General features: G+C 39.2%; 1 protein-coding gene across 1 annotated transcript in view; it reads left to right on the top strand.

Annotated features, from left to right (window-relative positions):
- The window catches only part of LOC121516481 (short transient receptor potential channel 7), an 80,113-nt gene that overhangs the window by 5,336 nt on the left and 52,968 nt on the right, over window positions 1-21,809 (top strand). Inside the window, exons 2-3 of the mRNA XM_041797792.1 lie at window positions 3,476-3,658; window positions 9,585-9,749. Coding sequence (XP_041653726.1) covers window positions 3,476-3,658; window positions 9,585-9,749 — 348 coding nt within the window. The remainder of the gene's footprint in view (window positions 1-3,475; window positions 3,659-9,584; window positions 9,750-21,809) is intronic.

Genomic DNA, 21,809 nt, shown 5'->3' with positions numbered 1-21,809 from the left:
AAGAGTAAGAACTGGCTGTGACTGCACTAAACTGATGATAGGATTCTAAATTCAGAAAGCTGTTCAGCTCAAACCAGACAACAGCCACTTTAAATGCCAATGATTTTCATGGTCAGAACATACATTATGTACCAAAAGTGGTTTAGACTTTTTAAATACCTGCTTCAAGTAAGAGTGTGTCCCAGAAGAGTCGAACATTGGGAGGATTTGCAGCAGGCCTGTGTTAAGAGTTGGAGGAAAGTGAGCATTATGAAAACACTGTAATGGTATGTTTGGACACATTACAGCAGAATGCTGAATTCATAACAAGAATCAGTCCTCAGGGACTCCAAACCTGCTAGAAGCTCCAATCTGCTGACTGTTTGCTGCTCGGCTAACTGTTGAGGAGCAGAATAAGGCAGGGAGGCAGGGAGAGGAAGAGTGAGGAGACGAAGGAGCAGAGGGTTTCAAACTGTAACAATCAGTAAAGAAACAGGAGGAAGGAGGGTTGAAAAGGCCTGACAGGAATTGTTAATTATAATAAAGTGGAAAAAATTAGCATATATTGAACTAAGGGGTTTTGAAGTTAAAGCCCAATTCAACTTTTGCGTTGAACAAAGAAGATAATGACTTTGAGCCATCACTCCTCCATGGATTAATAAAATATACCTTTTTTCCGTATCCAACTCTTGGATGTAAAAGTTTATGCATTCCCTGAAGCTTCAAAAGATAATAGTTTTGTATGTTTGCCCTGAAGCTATTATTCTGCTCGTTTAAGATAAAATAAAATTAATTCCAGCACCAGCAGCTGACTCAGGCAGAGGAGCAGTAAAAACAGTGCACCAGCTGCATGTGGTGCGCATCACATCCTCTCCACTGTCAAGTAGAGACTACTATAACGACACCTAAGAGTCATCTCATAGCAATCACTTTAACACACCTTAAACTATTTACTGCTCTGTTCTGTTCTTCTTGTGATTTTTGAGCATCATCCAGCACCAAAAAAAAACTCTTACACTGGCACATTTTTGCTTAACATTACTTATCCTCTCTACATCATAATGCTCTTCCACCAAGACACAACAGAAGGGTTTTATTAAAAGTAATACTAATTTTACTATATAACTGATAAATATGCAGCATGTGTTTTCTGCTCTGATTCCATGTTGACTGACTTCATCATAACAGCTTGTGAGGTCATGAATGCAGGTGATATTATTGTTCCTTTATCACAGTTATTATCAGTATGGAGGGACACTGTCAGTCTTCATGAGTTAAATAAATGCATCTGAGTCCCATGTTTTCAGTTATATTTTTTGCATTCAATTGATTTGCATTTGCTAAGTTGTAAACACATTTGCAAAATGAAATGCAAATCAGACTTCTATCAACCATTTCTATGTAAATCCTAGAGTGTACAACAACACTGCCATACTAAATTTGTGGCCTTTGTTGATCTCCACCTAGGAGGACAGTTATTCTCACAAAATGAAAGGGCTGGCATCCAATGTTTGCAGTGTCTATCAACTTTGTCTGTTTATCTTTTGGATAATTTTCTCAGATGCACCTTTATCTTTTTTCTTCTTTGTGGTTTCTCTTCCATGGTTTAGAGTCTCAGGCCTTCCCATTTGATTATGATGGATGCAAATTGAATCTGGATGCAAAAAGGTGGATCAGAGTGTGAGAATCAACATTTGAAATAATAACAATGTCATTAGGTTTAAAAGCTTACCACTTAACCTGTAACTGCTGATGAGACGGTCTAGCTGCAGACCATTCATTTCTGATGGCCACACAAAGACACACATCTGGGACACAATGTGTCTCAGCAGAAATACACTCAAAACTTTTGATATAAAATTGTATTAAACTTCCGTTTGGAGTTACGAAAAGGGTTAGGGTACCAAAAGTCAAAACCTGAGCTGCAAAGCCTAAATACTAAGCGTTTAATAAAGCTAAAAAAAAGTCTAACTGGAATAAAGCTCATCCTCCATGAAAGTATTCCAACTCAGCAGAAATAAAACATAGCTCCGTTAGCTGCATAAGCTACGTAGATATCGGAGCTAGGTATCTATCTAGCTAACGGAATGAAAGCTAAGATCACAAGGCAGCTAAGAAAGCTACATATCTAAGTTATTTGCATAGCTATGTTAGCTTTAGCTACATTTGCTTAAGCTCATGTTGCTAAGCTAACATAGCTATGTTGCTAACATGGTTACATAGTTAACATAGCTACAGAGCTAACATAGCTACATAGCTAAAATAGGTAAAACTAAGCTCACAAAGCAGCTATGTAAGCTACGTAAATTATCTAGGTAGCTACTTTAGCTTTAGCTATGTTTACTAAAGCTCATGTTGCAAGAGCAATCTTGGCTACATTGGCTCATGTAGTAACATTAATCACGTAGCTAGTGAAGCTATGTTAGCTGAAGCTTAAGCTAACAAAGCTAAAGGGAGCCACTGTTTGTACATCTCCTTTAAAAAGAATCTATGTATATTTTAATCCAGATTAGATCTCTGATGTTTTTTCTGTTTCATTTATAAAATGAATCTTACTCTGTGATGTGTGCAGTGTGGTCATTTATATCACTGTAACTGCCAGACTTTGTTTATGAATAAAGTTTAATAAAAAAAAAATCTTAAACTGAAATTATGTGGTACTGGCAAATTACAGCACTTCCTTTCTAAGATCAGTGTCTCAAATGAACGGTCTGTGAGAGTGGCCGTCAGAAATGAATGGGCTAAAGCCAGACACGTCTCTTTTCTGATAATGTATTGAATTTTGCAGTTTAACGTAAATGACTTTTTATTCCATTGATGTAATTTTCAGGATATCTGTTTTGTCCTTACAAGGATAAGGTTGGCCAGTGATGGTTGGTTGTTGTCAGATTTACATCAGTTTTCTAATTTTTAAGACAAAATTAGTCAGTTAGACCCTTCCCTTAGGAAGCTTCTGCTTTAAACTGTAGGTTTAAATGCATCTGAGTGTATTTTTTGTAAATTCAAGCTGATTTACTTTGAGATTGAAAAAGTCATGAAGAAATCCTCACTCAAGCACCATATTATAATTTCAAATGAGAATTAATGTCTCTATGAGGTTGACATTTCCCAGGTCGTTCCCCATAAAAGTGACTTAATGTCCAGGCTTGTACACATAGAGCAGTAGGCAGTAGAGAAACAGCCTCAGAGCTGCGCTGGAAATGTTCAGAGATTCTAAGAAAATACACAAAACACAGGTTTACTGAATATAGACAAATAGATGGCATCACATATATGATAGGACTTACTGTCTGCATACAATTGAAGAATAAAAGAAATACCATCAAGACCCAATAGTGTAAGTAAACAGCTGAGGACCTGATGGTTCCTGAGAGATGCTTACATTTGTACATTTAAAGAATAATATGCTATCTTTTTTCTCTTTTCCGTCTTTCATCTTTCTGCTTTTCACATCATTACCAACTGAAACACTTTGCTCCCTCCCTGACTTTTACAGAATGATTACCGCAAGCTGTCCATGCAGTGTAAGGACTTTGTGGTGGGTGTGTTGGACCTTTGTCGAGACACAGAGGAAGTGGAGGCCATACTTAATGGAGACGTGGACCAGTGTCCTCCAAGCCCCTACAACCGACCGTGCCTCAGTCGAGTCAAACTCGCAATCAAGTATGAAGTCAAGAAGGTAAGCTGGAGAAAAAAAACAAAAAAACAGTGACTGGTCAATCAAATATTTTGTACAGAAAAACAGGAACAAAGAATGAGAACAACATCACATGTGATTGGTTTTTAAAAACAAACCCTGAGTGATTTGTTAGCAGTATCAATGTCAGTGTAGCATGGGGTTTGACTGGCTTTGACTTTGTATCCTGTAGCTAGTTTCAGAACTATCTTCCACAGTGAATTAAATGCAGGGTTTTAGGGAATTTTTTTGTGTGTATTTGCAATGGTCAAAAAGTGGTATATCAGGGTTCACTCACTTTACTCTATATATGAACGATGTTGCATATGCTATGATGTACTTTATACTGACATTACAGTTTTATATTGCTTTGCCAACACTGCTCATTCAGCTATTCCAACCTTACAGCAAGCTTTTGATCAATTACAACGTGCTTGGTTGAGTCTAAAGCCCCGTCCACAGGAGTATACGCTAAAGTTTTTTGTCGTATTGGAGTTTCATCCACATGGAAATGCTGTTTTGGGAGGCCATAAATGCTACTTTTTGAAACCGGGTCCCAGGGTTTAACAAATCTGTAAATGGTTACCATTTCATTTCCATGTGGACAGCCAACTGCATCTTTCTGGAAACGATTACCTCATACATAGCATAGCACACGTAAGCCACATGCGCATGTCAAACCAAAACAACAATGGTGGATTATAGGGGCGTGTTCCTGCTGCAGAAGCTATTGAGCTTATTTTGGCTTTTACAGCAGAATCTGATGCTCCTTTACCACCACCGAGAACAGCATACACCAGATGTTCTTAAATCCATGGAGAACAACCATAAAGGCAGCTAGGAGAAAGTTTTGGGCAGTCCGTAATCTTCTGCATTGGCATGGCAGCATTACAGCGCCACTTACAGGCTTGGAATATATGCTACAGCATTTTCAGTCATTTTCAGTGGTTCCTGGCTTACACGGGCATTTCCTGAAATGATCCCATATTTATGGAAAATCTCCTTAAAACGAAATGAAAATATATCATTTTCTTCTCCGTGTGGAAAAGGCCTAAAACTGGCCCTCAACCCTTACTAAAACAAATTCATTCTATTCTCCAGAGCTACAGTTTTCACCACTCTGACAGGACACAGCATTGAAAGTCTCTGAATATAAATACCTTGGTGTCTGGTTAGATCACAACTCATATTCAAATTCCAAATTGACTCTCTGACCAGCAAATTAATGGTGCAGTCTGTAATTTTTAGCCTAGCTGCATTTAGTGGAACAAAGAGAGTAAAAATTAGACATGATATTTATTAGTAGGCCTATTTAGATTAATGTTCAATCTCCTGAATATATGCAAATGTTTGATTTTTATTTACTTAGAATAAGCCTTTTATTCATACATAAGGAAGATCCCCGCTTTCACATGGAACACTTTACAACAAACATTAAAACTGTAAACACTTGTTCCTATTGGTCAGTTTAAAACTATAATAATGAACTATTCTGCTTTTGAGGGTAACTGTTTTAAATTATGTTGCTGACAATTTTTAACTCTTCTGTTTAATGCACAATTATTTTACTTCATGTTGTTCATGTTAAAAACAAGGGCATGCCCACAATGATTCTTTGAGATTGGATGAAGGTTGAATGAATTAATGACTATAAATGAAGCCCCTCTCCCATGATGCATGTCTTTTAAACTCTGCTACCCCAGGTTGTGTCCTCAAGTTCCTTTGTGGACTTTATGGCTAGTTTATGGCCAGTAACATTTTGAAATGTACACTGATTTGAACGCTGACAGTTTAGCTCACAAAAGCAAAGAGGACGATCAGAAATTCTAATTCTATATTTTTAATTATTAATGCCAGAAAAGCTGAGAACTGGAGATACCTGGAGAGATAGGCATGGGCCTGGTGCAGGACTGGATGAAGGCCATCTGGATCCCAGAGCAGTACAGGGCCAAGGTTGACATGGCAAAATACCGATCCAGCATATACTCCCATGCCTGACCTGATCTGAATTATTAATGCCTGAAACCACTGCTGTGGTTGCAGAAACAAAACTGATAAATTACACCATTCTAAAATAGTTTTAAAATCTCTACAGCAGAGGTTCTAAATAAGTGAAAAGTTTCTTAACATAAAACACTAATTACAAATGTACAGGCCCAAACGATCAAAGATAAGAGGTAGGGCTTTGTCCACAGGGGCCTCCTGAATCCGAAAAGTTATTTTTCTTATATACAGGATAATTTTTGTGAGGCCACTATAGAATCAGTCATAGTTTATTTTCTAGAACTCTTCTTTTCCAAATCCTACACAAACAATACACACCATTTTCACAATCATACAGTATGACAAGTCAAACTGATGTTGATATTGTTTGTTGATGCGAAAACAAGCAGTAACTTCTGGTGTTGAAAAAGAAAAATACAAAGTGTAGTTCCTCTAGTGTCCGCTTGAACCTCACTGCAAAAGCTCTTAAATCTCACTAACACCTGCATAAAACTCCCATTTAAACAACAGAAATTAGCATGTTCACAGTCTGGCTCAAAATAATGTCATATGGCTAACAGCCAGAAGGCCTAGGCCCTGCTTCAGCTCCAGTTAGTGTGTGTAAAGTCAAGCACCTAGCAATACAGTCTCCATTTACATAAAATGTAAAAGTCGCCAGTGTTCTGCTAATTCCATAGCTGAAGAGTTCTGAACTTCCACCATTAATGTAAGAACAAAAATTGTGTGTTGGGAACTTCATGGAATGGGTTTACATGGCTGAGCGGCTGCATGCAAGCCTCACATCAAAAGCACACCGACACTGGGCTGTGGCATAGTGGAAACATGTTCTAAGGAGGAACAAGACAGGCTTCTCTGTTTGGCACATGCTCTACAGAATAAATGGGCACAAATTCCCACAGAAACACTCCAAGATCACATCGAGGACTACGTCTATTCAACCAAAAGTGCATGGGCAGAAACCTCATTCATATGAATTTTGAAAATTCTTTTCCTTTTTTTTACTTATTTGGTTTAATTTGTAACCTTATGTTCAGATTTCTCTGTATTGCTTTAGGACAGTTTCTGCACATGTTTATTAGATCAAATATGTACTTGATTTATTGGTATTGAAGGGGATTATTGTGGACTAATGCAAACTTGTCTAACAGCAGTGTTTTACAAGCCTGAACCTGACCTGTCATTTGAGTGTGCCCACACAAACTGCAGTCTCTGAGTGATTTTTCTCATCAGTACATAAACTATTTCTTGGTGTGTTTGCGTGTGTTTTGTGTATGTCATGGCCTTTGTAGGGCCTCTGTAAACAACAAACTGGCCTAATTTTCAGCAAGGAAATCCCTGCTGACCTGAGATGTTCTTCCAAAATGTCAAACCGAATCCCTTCTCCAACTTCAACACTCAAACCATGATTACACAGGCACACACCTTTTCAGGCAGGACACCAGCAATTGTGTTTTTATCCTGTACAGGAGAGCATGACTGATGCTCACAGAGCTAATGACACAGGAGGCAGGTAAAGAGGGAGGGATAGATTTCCGTGGTGGGGCGTGACTGCATGTTGGGTGCAGGCAGGGTTCATGTCGAGGGTCACAGGTCTGATGGAAAGTTCACTGGACACCACTGGGAAACTCTGTTAACATAATGATGACTGTGTGTGGTTTTCTGCTGGAGGTAGGGATGACAGAGTGAACAAACATTGTGTGTCTCGATCGACCGATGGGAGCAGAGCAGTCAGTCTTCAGCTCAGATAAACAATCCCTCATGTGAGCGGTGATTGAACTGGAGCCAGTAGGTGAAAAGGATGAGATTGATGAGAGAGGACACAGAGACTAACAGAAACCTATGGAGAGAAGGTTTGACAACAGGGAGGCCTGTTGTGCAAATCTTTGATGTGAACGAAAAACAATACACAAATGAGTCTGACACATGCACTGGTCGACCTCCTACTGAGCATCGATCACTCTGTTGTTCATATCCTTCCTCCTAGAGGAACAAATGCATCCATCCTCTCCTTCCTCATTGGACCGGACTTTTCCCTCATTTATCTGCCCCTTTCTAAGGGAAAGTTGCCAACAGATGCTGACACGCCAGACCAAGCCTGGTCTAGCTATTCATTCTCTGACCTGTTTGGCTGTTCATCCAGCCAAGTGGCAGCTGTGCATCAACCAGGATAATAATTCTTATTGTGATATTATTGTAACACAATGGATCTGCTCTTAATTGCAAAGCAGCCTATATTACTACTAGCAGGGATCGTCATTAATTTAAGTTTAATCAATATAAACACTGAGACATTTCATCTGCTGCTCTCACCTTAACTCAAAGCAGGATCGGAAAGCATTTTTAAAGGGGACATATTATGCAGAAATCACTTTTTCAGGCTTTTCTTGCAAAAATATTTGCTCCTGGCCTGTCTACAATCCCCTCAAGTACCAGACCCCCCCCACCCCACCCCCTTTCTCCCCCTTTCAAAAAATGTGTGCTGAAACAAGCCATTCTCAGATTTCCCCTCATGATGTCATTTGGGGAGTTAGCCCCACCCCTAGGTTCGGTTGGCCTTACATGCTTGGAAGAAAGTTCCACCCTCCTCTCCTGATCCTCATCTAAGCTGCCAACTGAGAGGAGGATCAGGAGAGCCACATCCATTAAGCCACATCCATTTCCTGAGAGGGGCGGAGTCAGACAGCTCAGTAAGATTTAAAGCCACAGACACAGAAACAGCTCTTTCTGAGCACAGCTGAAACAGAGAGGGGGATTTAGACATGCAAAAGTCAATTACTGGAGTGTTTATTCAGCAACAAACTTTACAGGCATGTTTTGGGGACCTCTGAGACCAATATGAACCTGTCTCAAAAGGGTAAAATATGTCCCCTTTAAATGACACTACCTAGACCATTCTAACATTACTTGCTAGAAATACAACAAATATTCAGACCCCCTTCACTTTTGTCTATTTTGTTATGCTGTGGTCCAAAAAAGATTTTTTTTTCCTTATTAATCTACACTCACTACCCCTTTGAAAACAGAGTTTTAAGGAGGTCACATTAGGATTATGAATATTAAAAATTTATCTGCTTTTGAAAGCTCTTTGAAATATTTGAGGAAATCTAGGAACTCAGCTCAGATGTACAACATAGTAGTTGTCATACTTGAAATTAATAGAGACATTCCAGTGCAAAAAATTTCCACATTGTAGCTTAAAGAAAATAAACTCTAGATATTCAAAACAAAAATGTGCTACAGCAACATGTTGTTCGTGTTTCTTCAACCAGGCCCTGGTGTAATTTTCTTCACCCTGTCACTGATGTGTTATATCCTGCTATGAGACAGTGTTAAGATCATTACAAAACTGTAAAAACACTCCAAAGTTAAACTAACTCCTACAGTCACAAATACACTTTTAAAACAGTGAAATTCTGGAGCAGACCTTTTATAGTGTCATAGACAGAAAGACATTTAATTTTGAGTGGTCTAAGTAGAAGGTTAGTCTTTGTGTGTGAACATTAAATGCTCCGAGAAAGGTTTTCATAGCCACTATGTTCTATCTGGGTTGTTTTTTTGCTAAATAATGAGCCCCAATATAACTCTGCCTCTGCTGTCAGCCTGTTATATAAGCCACCTTCTTCCTGTTTGTGACCACTGGGCCGTTTCAATTCATCTGCCGGATATTTAGAGTCAAGATGTTTGCTCAACATGCTGCTGCTGTGGAGACTTCACAGATTCCTCAAGGGATCAGTTAAGCAATCAGACGAACATATTGTAACTGCTTTATGAAGATTGGTTGAGAAAAGGAAATTGCTTCTCTAAAAAGGGCCCTTATGCTGCTAATAATTCCTCCTTCCCTCCTTGTCTTTTCTTCTCTGTGCCCACATTCCTTGTCATTTATAAGACACTGATTACATTTTCTTGTCTCTGTCTCTCCCTTCAGTTCGTTGCTCATCCTAACTGTCAGCAGCAGCTGCTGACTATCTGGTACGAGAACCTGCCCGGTCTGAGGCAGCAGTCTGTCTGGGTGAAGTGCTGGACTGTGCTGGGGGTCACTGTAGGTCTGCCCTTCCTGGCCATCTCTTACTGGATACTGCCATGTAGCAAGGTATGAACTCATGTGTTCACATAGAAACAAAAAGAAACAAACTCCACCCTGCCCACTAACTTCAGTTTTCTATTGTCTGGCAAGTTTAATGCACACAAAAAAACACAGCTAACCCCAAAATATTCTGCATGTGCATTTTATTTTTACATTCCAGCATACCTCAGATATCAAGCAAGGTTACAGTGGAATAAACTAGATTGAGTATTTGAATTGAACATTTTGAATTATTATTATTATTACAATAACTTTATTTGTACAGCATTTAAAAAAGGGGTTTACAAAGTGCTTTGGCATGTAAGCAAAGCAAGAAAAAAGCAATAAAATCCAAAAGACAAAGACAGGACAGATGACACCCATCAGTATCATTATAACCCAAACAGTTAAAGAATCTAACCCATTAAAGTTGGGATGGTAGTAATGATTAAAACAGCTGAAGAGGCAAGTAAATAAAATAAGGTAAATTAGGACTAAAGGCATGTAAAAGATTGGGAAGAATTAAATATACTAAGAAATGCAAAGGAAGTTTTTTTTTTTTTTAAGACTTATTTTTGGGCTTTTCATGCTTTTATTTAAAAGAGGAGGACAGTGGTTTGAGTTGCAAACAAGAGAGAGAGTGGGGAGAGACATGCAGCAAAGGGCCATGGGCCGGATTCAAACCACATGGGTAGACCGCTAGGCCATCTGCGTGCCATAAGGAAGTACAAATCTGTGAGATGATAAAACCAAATAAGACGTTGACATCACATACAGGTCTGTAAAAGTCGATAGAAATACTTTTAAGCAGTGGTTTAAAAGATATCACAGATTCTGCAAGCCTTAATTCCTCAGGTAGGTCGCTCCAAAGTCAAGGGACCTGGATGAAAAGGGCCCTGCCACCTTTAATTTTGAGTCTTGACTTTGGAACAACAAGGACAAGATAAAAACTACATAGGAAGACAACATCACATACAGGTCTATAAAAGTCTAAAAAATAGTTTTAAGAAACTGTTTGAAAGATGTCACTGATTCTGCATGTCTTATCTCCTGGTCAAAAGCCAAGTGACCCTTTTAAAAAAGGGTCTATAACTGCAGTTTTAAGTCCCAACTTTGAAATGACCAGGAGGCCCCTGCTTGCACATCTAAGGCTCATTATGGGGGGGGGGGTAAAAGTTCTCTTACATAGTTTGGCACCAGAACCCTTACGTGCTTTAAAAGGGATGACTAAAATCATAGAGTCAATTTGTAAAACTAACAGGAAGCTGATGTAAAGATGCTTAAATTGGGATGATGTGATGCTATCTCTAAAACGGGGAGAAGCCTTACTGTTGCATTTTGGACAAGTCAGAGGCAAGAGAGAGGGATTTTAAATTTAAACCAGAGAGGACTCAATTTCAGTAGTTGGATCTGGAAAGATGAGAGTGTAAATGAGTATACCAGTTTTGATACCCAGTTTTGAACTATTCCTTATAGACTGTTCCACTTCAGGGCCTAAATGACAAAAGGTCTGTGCCTTAATGGATTGAGTCCTTGGAAACATGGCTAATTGTGAAAGTGCAGCTTCTCCCTCTTCTTCTTGTAAAGGCCAGCTTTGCTCCCTATGACTCCTGAATGTTAAATAAAAGTTGTGCACTCACTCACACTCCCTACAAGCAATTAGGAACAACCAATTAATCGACAAAGTTTGTCTTTGGACTGTTGGGGAAAGCTGAAATCCCCAGATTAGACTCTGAATGCACAATGGAAACACACAAACACAAACTTTTGGAGGAGAAAGAAACACCATCACTGCACTGATACTTTCTGATGCGATGACACCACAACAGTGATAGATATAAGACCCTGAGGGCCAATGAATTAAAGCTAACAGTTGCATTATATGACTGTCACTCCACCCAAAATCTTCAGCGCCTGAGAGACTGTTTCTCTTATTTCCAGCTGATCAAGTAAAAAAAGTCAACATGAAAAATGTCATTCCAGTGGTTTCTTGTAAAACATGAAAATGTGGCTAGAGTCAATGAGAAAAAAAAAATCACGCACTTGTGGTCAAAATGTTATGACTTACATATCATCTAGTTTCTGTCATACAGACAGCACTGAATAATCAGCATTTTACTGCAGAGCCAGGAGACACTTTATTACAGGTTGTTAATGCTCCATCAAGCAAATTATAATCTGTAAAGTGACACAGTATGACACAGACAGACACACACAAGCGCTGACAAACTCACACTGGAGCGGAGTGCAAATCTGCTCATCTACCTGTTAATCCTCAACCTCAACATCGAGAGCTGCGAGTGTGTATGAATGACTGCTTGTGTCTGTGTCAGTGTGTTGGAGTTTTTTTGAGGACCTTGAAGTGGGTTGTGTCAGGTGTGACTGTTGAATTAGTAATTTTGTAGACATAGAGAGAACAGTAGCTCTGGAGTGTGTCAGAGATCAGTCACGCTGAGAGTGAGACCTAAATATAGTCATAGAACACCATCTGCTTCTGATTCTGTGGCTGTCAGATCAAATCTCTAGTGTGTGCTTATTGTACAAACTTGAATTTGTATGTGCATATGCATGTCTCTGCATGTGTGTAAGGGAACATCAGAGTAACCAGCCATGGAGGGGGTTGGGGGGGGGGTCATTACATTTACTCATGTTGCTGTAAATAAGTAGCTTTTTATATACATGTACTTTTGCTTAAGTATATTTTGAGGGAAGTATTTTACTTCACTGCATTTAAAAGAAATCAAGTATTGACTAAGAAAAATAAACACTAAAAGTCAAAACAAGGAGTTCTACGCTTTCTGTCACTAATATGAACTGGCCAGTTGTTCGACTGCATTACTCACATCCAAAACCATTGTTGCATTTCACCTCATTATGGAGATGTGCCTCAACATATTTTAGATTTTATCTTCTTTTGTTGTTATTGAAAATCAAGTAGAGATCATATTTTGCTGTACAACCCCTTTGGGTATCAGAAGCATTGCTCAGTAGTAGTGGTAGTAGTACAAGTAGTAGTTGCAGTTTCAGTAGTGGCAACATATTAAGATTGTGTTTTATTATTTGTCATATTTCATTGAAACAGACTGCATCAAAGTTTTTAAGTAGTGAAAATACAGTATGTTTAGTAATCTTACTTGTACATTCATGTTAGATCAACTTGACTTTTTTAAGTTAAAGTAGATGATGTAAAACCTTAATTCTCTTAGAAATTAAAAATGTTTAAGTATTTTTTTGTAAAGCTATATGGTCTTTATCCCCTGCAGTTTTCCCTTATTTCTATCACATGCTTTAATCTTTAGCATTTATGCCACTCAGAGTAGGCCAGCTTAGTTACTACAAGTGACAATAGTCTCACTAAAAGTGGTCAGTCTCACAATGTATCAGGAGAGGAGTAGTAGTATTAGTTTTATAATCATTATTAGAAGTAGCTTAGAGTGTGACATGGGAGTGGTTTTTCACTCCTCTCCCATTCCACTTTCACAAAATAAATCCCATTCTGTCCCAGCCGGATGACTCCCAGTCTCTCCTGCTCTTGTGTTTTTTGTTGACTTTGCATTCTCCATTTTGCCAGTGTGTAGTTAACCTTAGTAAGAGGTTAAGAGACTGGACCTGATCAAGCACCTGATATCTGGTGAATATCTAGGTAACATGAGTTGTGATGGGAAGTGAGCCTGATAGGGTAAACCATTAGCAAAACCTGTTAAGTGAACACACGCTCCTCGTACCGTAGTCAGGATGCACCCAGCAACTACAATTGATATAAAAGGAAAACACAAACTTATTTCAATCAAAAAATCAGATGCTCTGTGCTCGCAAGTTAATACACTGTTGAATTAAATGCCTAAAGTTTTCATCTTTGACACTCTGCCTGTAAACCTGGTGTGCTTTATTTTCTGACTCTGCCTCAGTAACAGCTTGTTTTTCTTGTTTTTTTCTTTTTTAAATACTTAAAGGGATATTCAGTGAGCGTTTCCTCTTCAAAGAGGAGGTGTTTGGGGAAGCTAGGCCATACACCGTCACAGACGAGTATGTTTGCTCTGCGTAATTTAGTGAGTAACTTAACTAAAACAACACTAAAATGAGCGATTCTGACTCGGTGATGACTTGTCAAGATTTAGCCCATTAGGCTCATCTATTATGCAGTTTGAGATGTGTCTTGTGGCATCTCTAAGGTTTGATTTATCATAAACTAAAACCCTGATGTGTTAAAGCAAGACCATCATTTTAATGAAACCAAACACGCCAGGCTGATGAATATAAATCAGTAATAGACTACCATGACCAAGCCCAGAGGGAGAGCCAGAGAGGTTCAAAGGGAGCACATGCACACAGGAGCTCTGCCCTGTACGTCCGTATACATGACATAAAATTGTATAAGTTTAGGCATACTGGAGAGATGTTTGGTCATTTGGTATGTCGTAGCAACAGAATTAAAAATTAAACCAATTACCAAAAATACTTGAGGTGTTTTCGACTAAGGATTTTCATAGTCAAATCTGATTCATCAGATTTTGCCTTTAGTTTGCCTTTTTTTGTCCCCGGTCAAAATGACCGGCAGTCCTCAAGAATTCTGGCCATTTAGAACAACTACCGGACATTTGCTTTAACATTATTTTGCTGCATTAACAGCAGCAAAACACATAAATCTTTCTCTTTTTTATGTGAGTGGTTTAAAGTATCATAATGAAAGCTGCGCGCTTTTCCTTACACACGCAGTTACACAATATACGCCCATGTTAAACACATAAACAACAACAGTTACCTTCACATCAGAACTGTTAGCCTGTTGGCTCATTGGCCACTATCATAACTTTGCAGCTTACAACAGCCAAATACCATCCTCCACCGACAACAACGAAGCATCCAAACACATAACAAAAGTGCTCTCTTGACTGGACACTGCGTTAGAACTCTACATTTCAAATGAAAAATGAGTCTTACCGTCAGTTGCTAGTATCAGTCCTCATGATGGTATAACTGTAACCTCTCTAAAGAGAGACAGAGCCTTCGTTTTAAGCTCCAAGTGGTCCATGTCGTTCTGCACGATGTGATTCTGTGTTGACTACAATCCAACTTTATCTGAGGATTGGTCATAGATAGCTTGTCGAAGTCCACTACAACTCTTTTTTGTTTTTTTTTTCCAAAAATTTATTTTTAGGCATTTTTTGTGCCTTTGTTAGATAGGGGAGGACAGTGGATAGCAGAAAGTTGGACTTGAGTCATAGGGACTCGGACTCGAGTCAACTCGAGTCGCTAATTTGACGACTTGCAACTTGACTTGGACTTGGGAGGTAAAAACTTGAGACTCGACTCGGACTTGGGAGACAATGACTCCAGACTCGACTCGACTTGAGACAACATGGGTTGGAAAAATTGTAGCATATGTTTTTTTTTCATTGTATGTTTTTTTTCATGTGGATATCATTCTAGTATGACCAGAGCGGTCTGTGTGCACACTGCGCTCTCTAGCAGGTTCAGGCAGGCTCCCTTTTTTTTTTTTCATTTAAGCGAGAAGCACTGGCAGGCTGGCAGCTAGTCGTGCTCAGGCATTGTATGAAGAGCCAGACAAGACATTAGAAGCTCTTACCTCTTAGGTTCACTTTATTGACGCTCCATTCACAGTACACTCGGTCCGTCACCTATTATTGTCCCACACCTGACAGGGTACACACATACATTCCTACTACACATCCGCTTCCGTTACAGTGATAATCAGTGGGCACTGTGCACGTGGGTGTAACAATGGCAATTGCTGTGCCTGCTGCTAGTTCAACTTCAGTGCCCAAAGTTATTCACTTTGCTTATAAAGACTTCCATTCTGATGGAAAACGTAGACACGCCAAATGCACGACTTGCAACGCTACAATTAGCGAAAAGAGGGCACCATGCCCAACTTTATCCGCCACTTGAGGACGCATGGAGCCAAGTAAGTGAAACCTGCAAACATTAGCCAGGTAGCTAATGTTACCTTAACTGCCCAACCTGTGGCCAATATGTAGCTAGCTAAGCTAACATTAATAAAAGTGTGTGTGCGTGTGTTGGAATAGTCGGAATAGTCTGCATGCTCTTTTTTGATGTTGACCTTAGGAAGATAAGGTTTCTCTCTTCAATATATAAACCTGAGTGCTTTTTGGGTGGGCTGGGGAACAATGGTGGAGGACTTGAATTGACATAACCTGTGACTCCACTTGACTTGACTTGCCCACAACAGGAAAAACTTGGGACTTGCTTGAGACTTGGACCAAATGACTTGACACTCTGTTGGGACTCGGATCAGAGGGACTTGGGCAATTGTCTGGTGGATAGAGTCGGAAACAGGGTCAAGAGTGGGGGAGAGACATGCGGTAAAGGGCCTCAGGCCGGATTCAAACCCGGGCCGCCCGCATACATGGGGAGTGCCTTTAACCACTAGGCCACCTGCTCCCCGAGTCTGCTACGACTCTGCGGCGTAGGCCTCTCTCTCTCTGCTGCTGCATCGGTGTCTATGACGCTCAGCCATACAATTCCCTTTGTTTCAGGCTCTTCATTACTCACAGTGATGACACAAAATCCCTCCATACTGCTGATGATAATAAGCCTTTGGTTAACCAGGAAAACCTCACTTGGATTAAAATTCTGACATTCTGACATTTTGACCGGTTATTTTTATCTGCCAGACTTCCGCCCATTTTACCGGCCAATGACCGGCAAATGCCGGCTAACAGAAAATCAGGCTTAGCAGCCCCATGTAGTCAGAATGGTATGATCTTGGTTACTTAACAACATTCGACTATGAGGTTCATGGTCAAATCAGACGCCTCTGAATCGAATTGTCGACTATTCCGGATCACCCCTAAAAAATACATCAGTTTTATGCATGTGAGTAATAGCACTGTGATAACGCTTGACAGGGTCAAAATGGTATTTCCCTTCATTTGAAGAGCAAATGTTTTAATAAAAACAAGAAAGAAAAGAATGGAGACAGACACAGGTTACTTGTGGGCTCTTTAATACCTGAGGCTTATCAAGGATTTAGTTCTGCTCATCTCAATTACTCTCCTACAGCTAATAATGTTCTCCTTTTTACTCTTCCACTGCAGGTTATTATCACAACCCTGAAACCTCATGATATTTCTTATTAGTGGGTAGAGATGAAGGCAATATAAAAAACTCTTTGTAGCTTGAAAATAAGCGATAAAATAAGTATGCTTTAAGAATGATAGAAACTGATGACTGTTTATTATCGAATTACTACTACTGGGTGATAATAGTGAAAATGATGAGAACATGCATATTGTGATGTTACATGCATTGGAATGTGCAAACAAGAATTATTTTCCAGTGACAAATCAGAGTCTAATCAAGAACAAGAGAATCAGAAACAAAAGCCCATTGGTGAGAAAATTGCTCACGATATGTATGACTTTTTTGACAAACTTCATGTTTAACCCTTGTACATACCTTAAAATTGACATACACTTGTTAACCTCATATACACAAACGGTCTGTCTCATAAAAGTGCTATAAGAATGTAATACATAAAATACATGGGAAAAACACAAAATGTACAATATTTCCAAAAATGGGGTGCAAAGTGAAACATTTGTGATGAAGATATTACAGCCTTGACCATGTCAATAATTGATAACAATATTGATTTTAGTGCATTATTATTTTTGGCACAATGAGAGTTTTAAAATAAAATCACACTTGTTAACCTCGTGTACACAATTGGTCTGTCTCATCGAAGTGCTATAAAAATGTAATACATAATTTTTTTTTTACTTTCACTGCATCAGACCTCTTCAACAACCTCTGACTTACCCACAGATATAAAGTTTATTAAAGTTTTTCAATTTTTTTTTTTTTTTAATGTTTTTATGGTCTTTTTGTCATTAGAATACCTGATTTTTTCAATGAGAAAAACACGCATGACCATCCATTGAACTGACTTCACAACAACTAATGACCAAAGTACTGAGTACTGGGTCACTCACAAAGAGCTGGGCATAAAAATCCCAGAACTAGAGCAGGACACGTGCGAGCCAGCTGTAGTTGGGATACTCATTCTACCACTGGAGACAGCAGAAGAGAATAGTCTAGCTAAGACTCATTCTACCACTGGAGACAGCAGAGGAGAATAGTCTAGCTAAGACTCATTCTACCACTGGAGACAACAGTAGAGAATAGTCTAGCTAAGTGCATAGCGTTCCCTAAAGAGCTGGGTCTTTAGCTTTCTCTTGGAAGTAGAGAGGGACTCTGTGGAGCGAATGGAGTTGGGTAATTCATTCCACCATTTAGGGACAACAGAGGAGAAGAGTCGAGTTAGTGACTTAGGAGCCCGATGTGTTGGAATTACCAGGCACCTTTCACTGGCTGAGCATAGTGGGCAAGAAGGAGTGTAGACCTGGATGAGGGACTCCAGATAAACAGGAGCAGTTGTGGTTACTGCTTTGTAAGCAATGATTAGAGTTTTGAATTTAATGCGAGCTGCAACTGGAAGCCAGTGTAGAGAGATGAAAGAGGAATGACAAGCTCCCTTGGATTGGTTGAAGACCAGACGTACTGCGTTCTGGATCATCTGCAAAGGTTTAATTGTGCATGCAGGGAGGCCTGCCTTTCACATGAATATATGCAGAGGTCATAATGTCGTTTACTGTGGAAGCTAGGTGACCTTGTAAAAGAACAAAGAAACCATATTAGAAGTTTTCTTTAGCTTTCTGGATTATAATTTCTTAAATATTTCCTAGATTACAGTGTCTTGCTTGAGTCTACGATATAATTAGAAATGTTGTTCTGAAATGGCTAAACCTAATTTATTTATCATGAAGGAGTTACTCTCAATAAACCTTTAAATGTGAAAGACTAGATCATCCTTACTAAGAGCAGTGCCCTACCCCTAAACTTAATTTGACAGACTGAAAATGTTCAGTATAGAATATCTCAACCAACAAAAGAAAGGCACAGGATAACAACATAAAGTTCATGCTTCCTTTTTTTTCATCTGTAATATACCATGGGCATATATTACAAGATTTCATGCAGTGGTCATGCCATATCTATGATCAAGTGTTTGAAAAAAAAATGTTTAATTGTAATGCAACTATTCAGAAGAGGAACAAGGTTCATGGTATAATAAGTCCTTGGCTGACTTGGGTTTGTAAAAGCTCCTCTGTAGTTGGTGGTGGCATCCTGTGTAGCTCACCATAATGTCACAGGTCAGCTGGCCTCCTGCTTTTTTGCTGTGGCATGCTCCAGTTTAATTTGGTGTGGCTTTGCAGGATGGCCTTCTGTAGTTGTGGGATGTAGCCATAGTCTTTCTCTACCTTGCAGAATGTAGGTTCCACTTCCTTGATTTCTTGTTGAACAGCTGAAAATGAGAACATGACCAAAATAATTATATTTAATGATAACATAATTTTAAAATTCCTGACATAGAAGTGTGGAATTTAAATTTTTACAACATGTGCTTTAGACATTCTGGCCTGTTGAGTAAACAGTTTTACTTATATAAAACTACCAACACTGTTATTGTGTGCCAATATTGAAAGCGTATTTAATGGAACCATCAGCTTACTTTGCACTGGTCGGTGGATATGATAGTGTTAATCCAACTCAATTGATGAGTGAAAATGAGTTCAAAAAGAACATAACTTATTACATTGTGGATCTTTTTTCCCAGGTTCTTTGATCCATGCCACATGTCGAGGGTATGTCTAACTCAACTTGACTTGTACTTGCCTTTGCCTGTATGGGCAATTGACAACAGAGATTTTTAAGCGTGGATATTTGAAACATGAGGTAGAAGTAAAAGTACTGGCCTATAAATCTACTCAGGGTAAAAAGACTGAGGTTGGTCGCAAGATGTGCAAAACATTACCTGCGAAGACGGTAATGTTAGTCAGTGTGACTCTTGCTCTTGTTTTTATAAAGAACTTTGCCCAGCTGTGATGAAACAAAAGGGTCTGGCTGCAGACCGTATATCTCTGACAGCCCCTCTCGCAGACTGATTGTTTTAAAATTAGATTAACCTTTCATTTAGGGTTAGGGTAAGAGTTAAGGTAATGATTAAGACACCAAAAGTTAAAATTTAAAAACCAGACCTGCAAAAACTAATTACAGTACACCTAATAAGGCTGAATAAACAGTCTGCTTACAGGAAAAGTATGCCCTCCATGAAAACTTTTTAATGCAGCAAACGTGGTTTAGGTAGGTCCATTAGCTGAGTAATCTACACAGCTAATGTAGCCAATGGCTAACATGGCTAAGGCTAAGCTCACAAAGCAGCCATGTATGCTTTGTATAAGTTAGCTACGTTGCTATCCTAACTTTAGCTGCATTTGCTAAAGCTCATGTTGCTAAAGGTAATGTGATTGACTGAAGTGATACGCCCCCCCCAAAAAAAAAAAAAAAAAACGAAAAACAAAACAAAACAAAACAAAAAACGCTTGGTGCTGATACAACTGCCACTTGATAAAAGCTCTGCCCAAGCTAATTGCTGCCCTGACCATTGCTATCATATCCACTACAACAAAGCCCTGCTTTTACCACCTTACCCTCTGGAAATGATGCTGATTGGTCAGATCAATTCTCAAATGAGGCATGAGTTATAGATATAACAGACATGAAATCCAGCCAATTTATCTGCTTTGGAATGTTACCTTAAATTCATCTTATTCATTATTGTCGCTCTGCTTTGTTTCTCTTTTTCTACACCTCCCTCTTAACCTAACACACCAGACAGACTGTTTCATATATCCAATGCATGGGGTTTGTAAGTATAACATCTATCTGAGCAACTACCAATGCAAAGTGTTTGGGAAAGGCAGAAACTTTTGTGAAATTCTTGGAGGGTGATTACAGAAACACAGGACTGTCATGTCCATTACCGGCCAATCAGGCAGATCCTGTTGTTGTTTACTAACAGCCATGCCATATAGAGAATCAAACTCATGCGAAACAGGAATAGCGCAAAAACATAATTTTCCACCAAGAAATCTTTCAGTGTGGTTCTCTGCTCTTATCTAAAGAAAGAAATGCAGTTTAGTTCTTATGAAAACTGGCACTGTAACTACATGCAAGCTTCCTGCTCCATGGGCAGCAGCTGTTAACCATGCCTGCTGCTCCCTTCTTCTCCTTAAACAATGCTGATTGGTAGCACACAGATGGTTGAGTGGTTTAAGGCGTAAGGCTGTTTCCGAGTCTATCCACTGTCCACCTCTCTTAATAAAGGTATGAAAAGGCCCAAAAATAAATTTTAGAAAAAAAAAAAAATCAATGCTGATTGGTCCAGTAATTTTTCAGTCCAGGCACAAGCATTTCAGATAAGGAGCTTTGCTTGAGGGATTTGCCTGATGACAGACATGGTATCTGGCAGATCCATGTGCTTGGCAAGGTACAAGTTTTACCCAGCACGACTTCAGTAGATGTCTTTAAACAGAAGTCTGGTTCTGTTCAGCTATATGTTGCTTAGTGCTGAGCTCATGTTGGATTCATATTGCGTCTGTCTTTATTAATGATGTAACAGAGAGTTTAATCTAGACCTGTCTTCTTTGTAAAGTGTCTTGAGATAACATAGGTTATGAAATAATGCTATACAAATAAAGATTGATTCATTGATTATTTCTTCATAGTTATGTATATTTGATTTATAATTTATTTGAAAGAGTAATCTGTATTGGTAAAGGTGATTGGTATGTATGTTCTAGCTAGCAGGTTAAAGAGAAACAGCAGTGGGGACAGCAGCTTAAATCACACACGTGTAAATCTCCATGATGTAATATCTGTTTGACACAAACTGCATGTAGAATATGAATCAGCGTGACAGTAGGTGTTTCCTCCCATCTGGATAAGTAATTATTCATCATGGACGCCTGTCTGCTCACAGCGTATGTCAGCTTTGATTCTCCCTGGTGGAGCCATGTAAGGGAATAATAAAAGACCCAGCAGCTCTATTCTGGTCATTTCAACCAAACCATATTTACATACGCCCGCCTCTTTCCAGCAGACACTGTCCACAGGAGGAGAGAAAATCAGTTCTCGTCATCATCACACTGATATAAAAAAAGAAGCCCACAGTGTTTGCAGTCCTCACTGGGAGTCTTCAAT

The sequence above is a fragment of the Cheilinus undulatus genome, linkage group 10 (assembly GCF_018320785.1).
Source record: "Cheilinus undulatus linkage group 10, ASM1832078v1, whole genome shotgun sequence".
In the NCBI taxonomy this organism is placed as follows: Eukaryota; Metazoa; Chordata; class Actinopteri; order Labriformes; family Labridae; genus Cheilinus; species Cheilinus undulatus.
The sequence above is the reverse complement of the archived record's forward strand: the minus strand, read 5'-3'. Positions and strand labels throughout refer to the sequence as shown.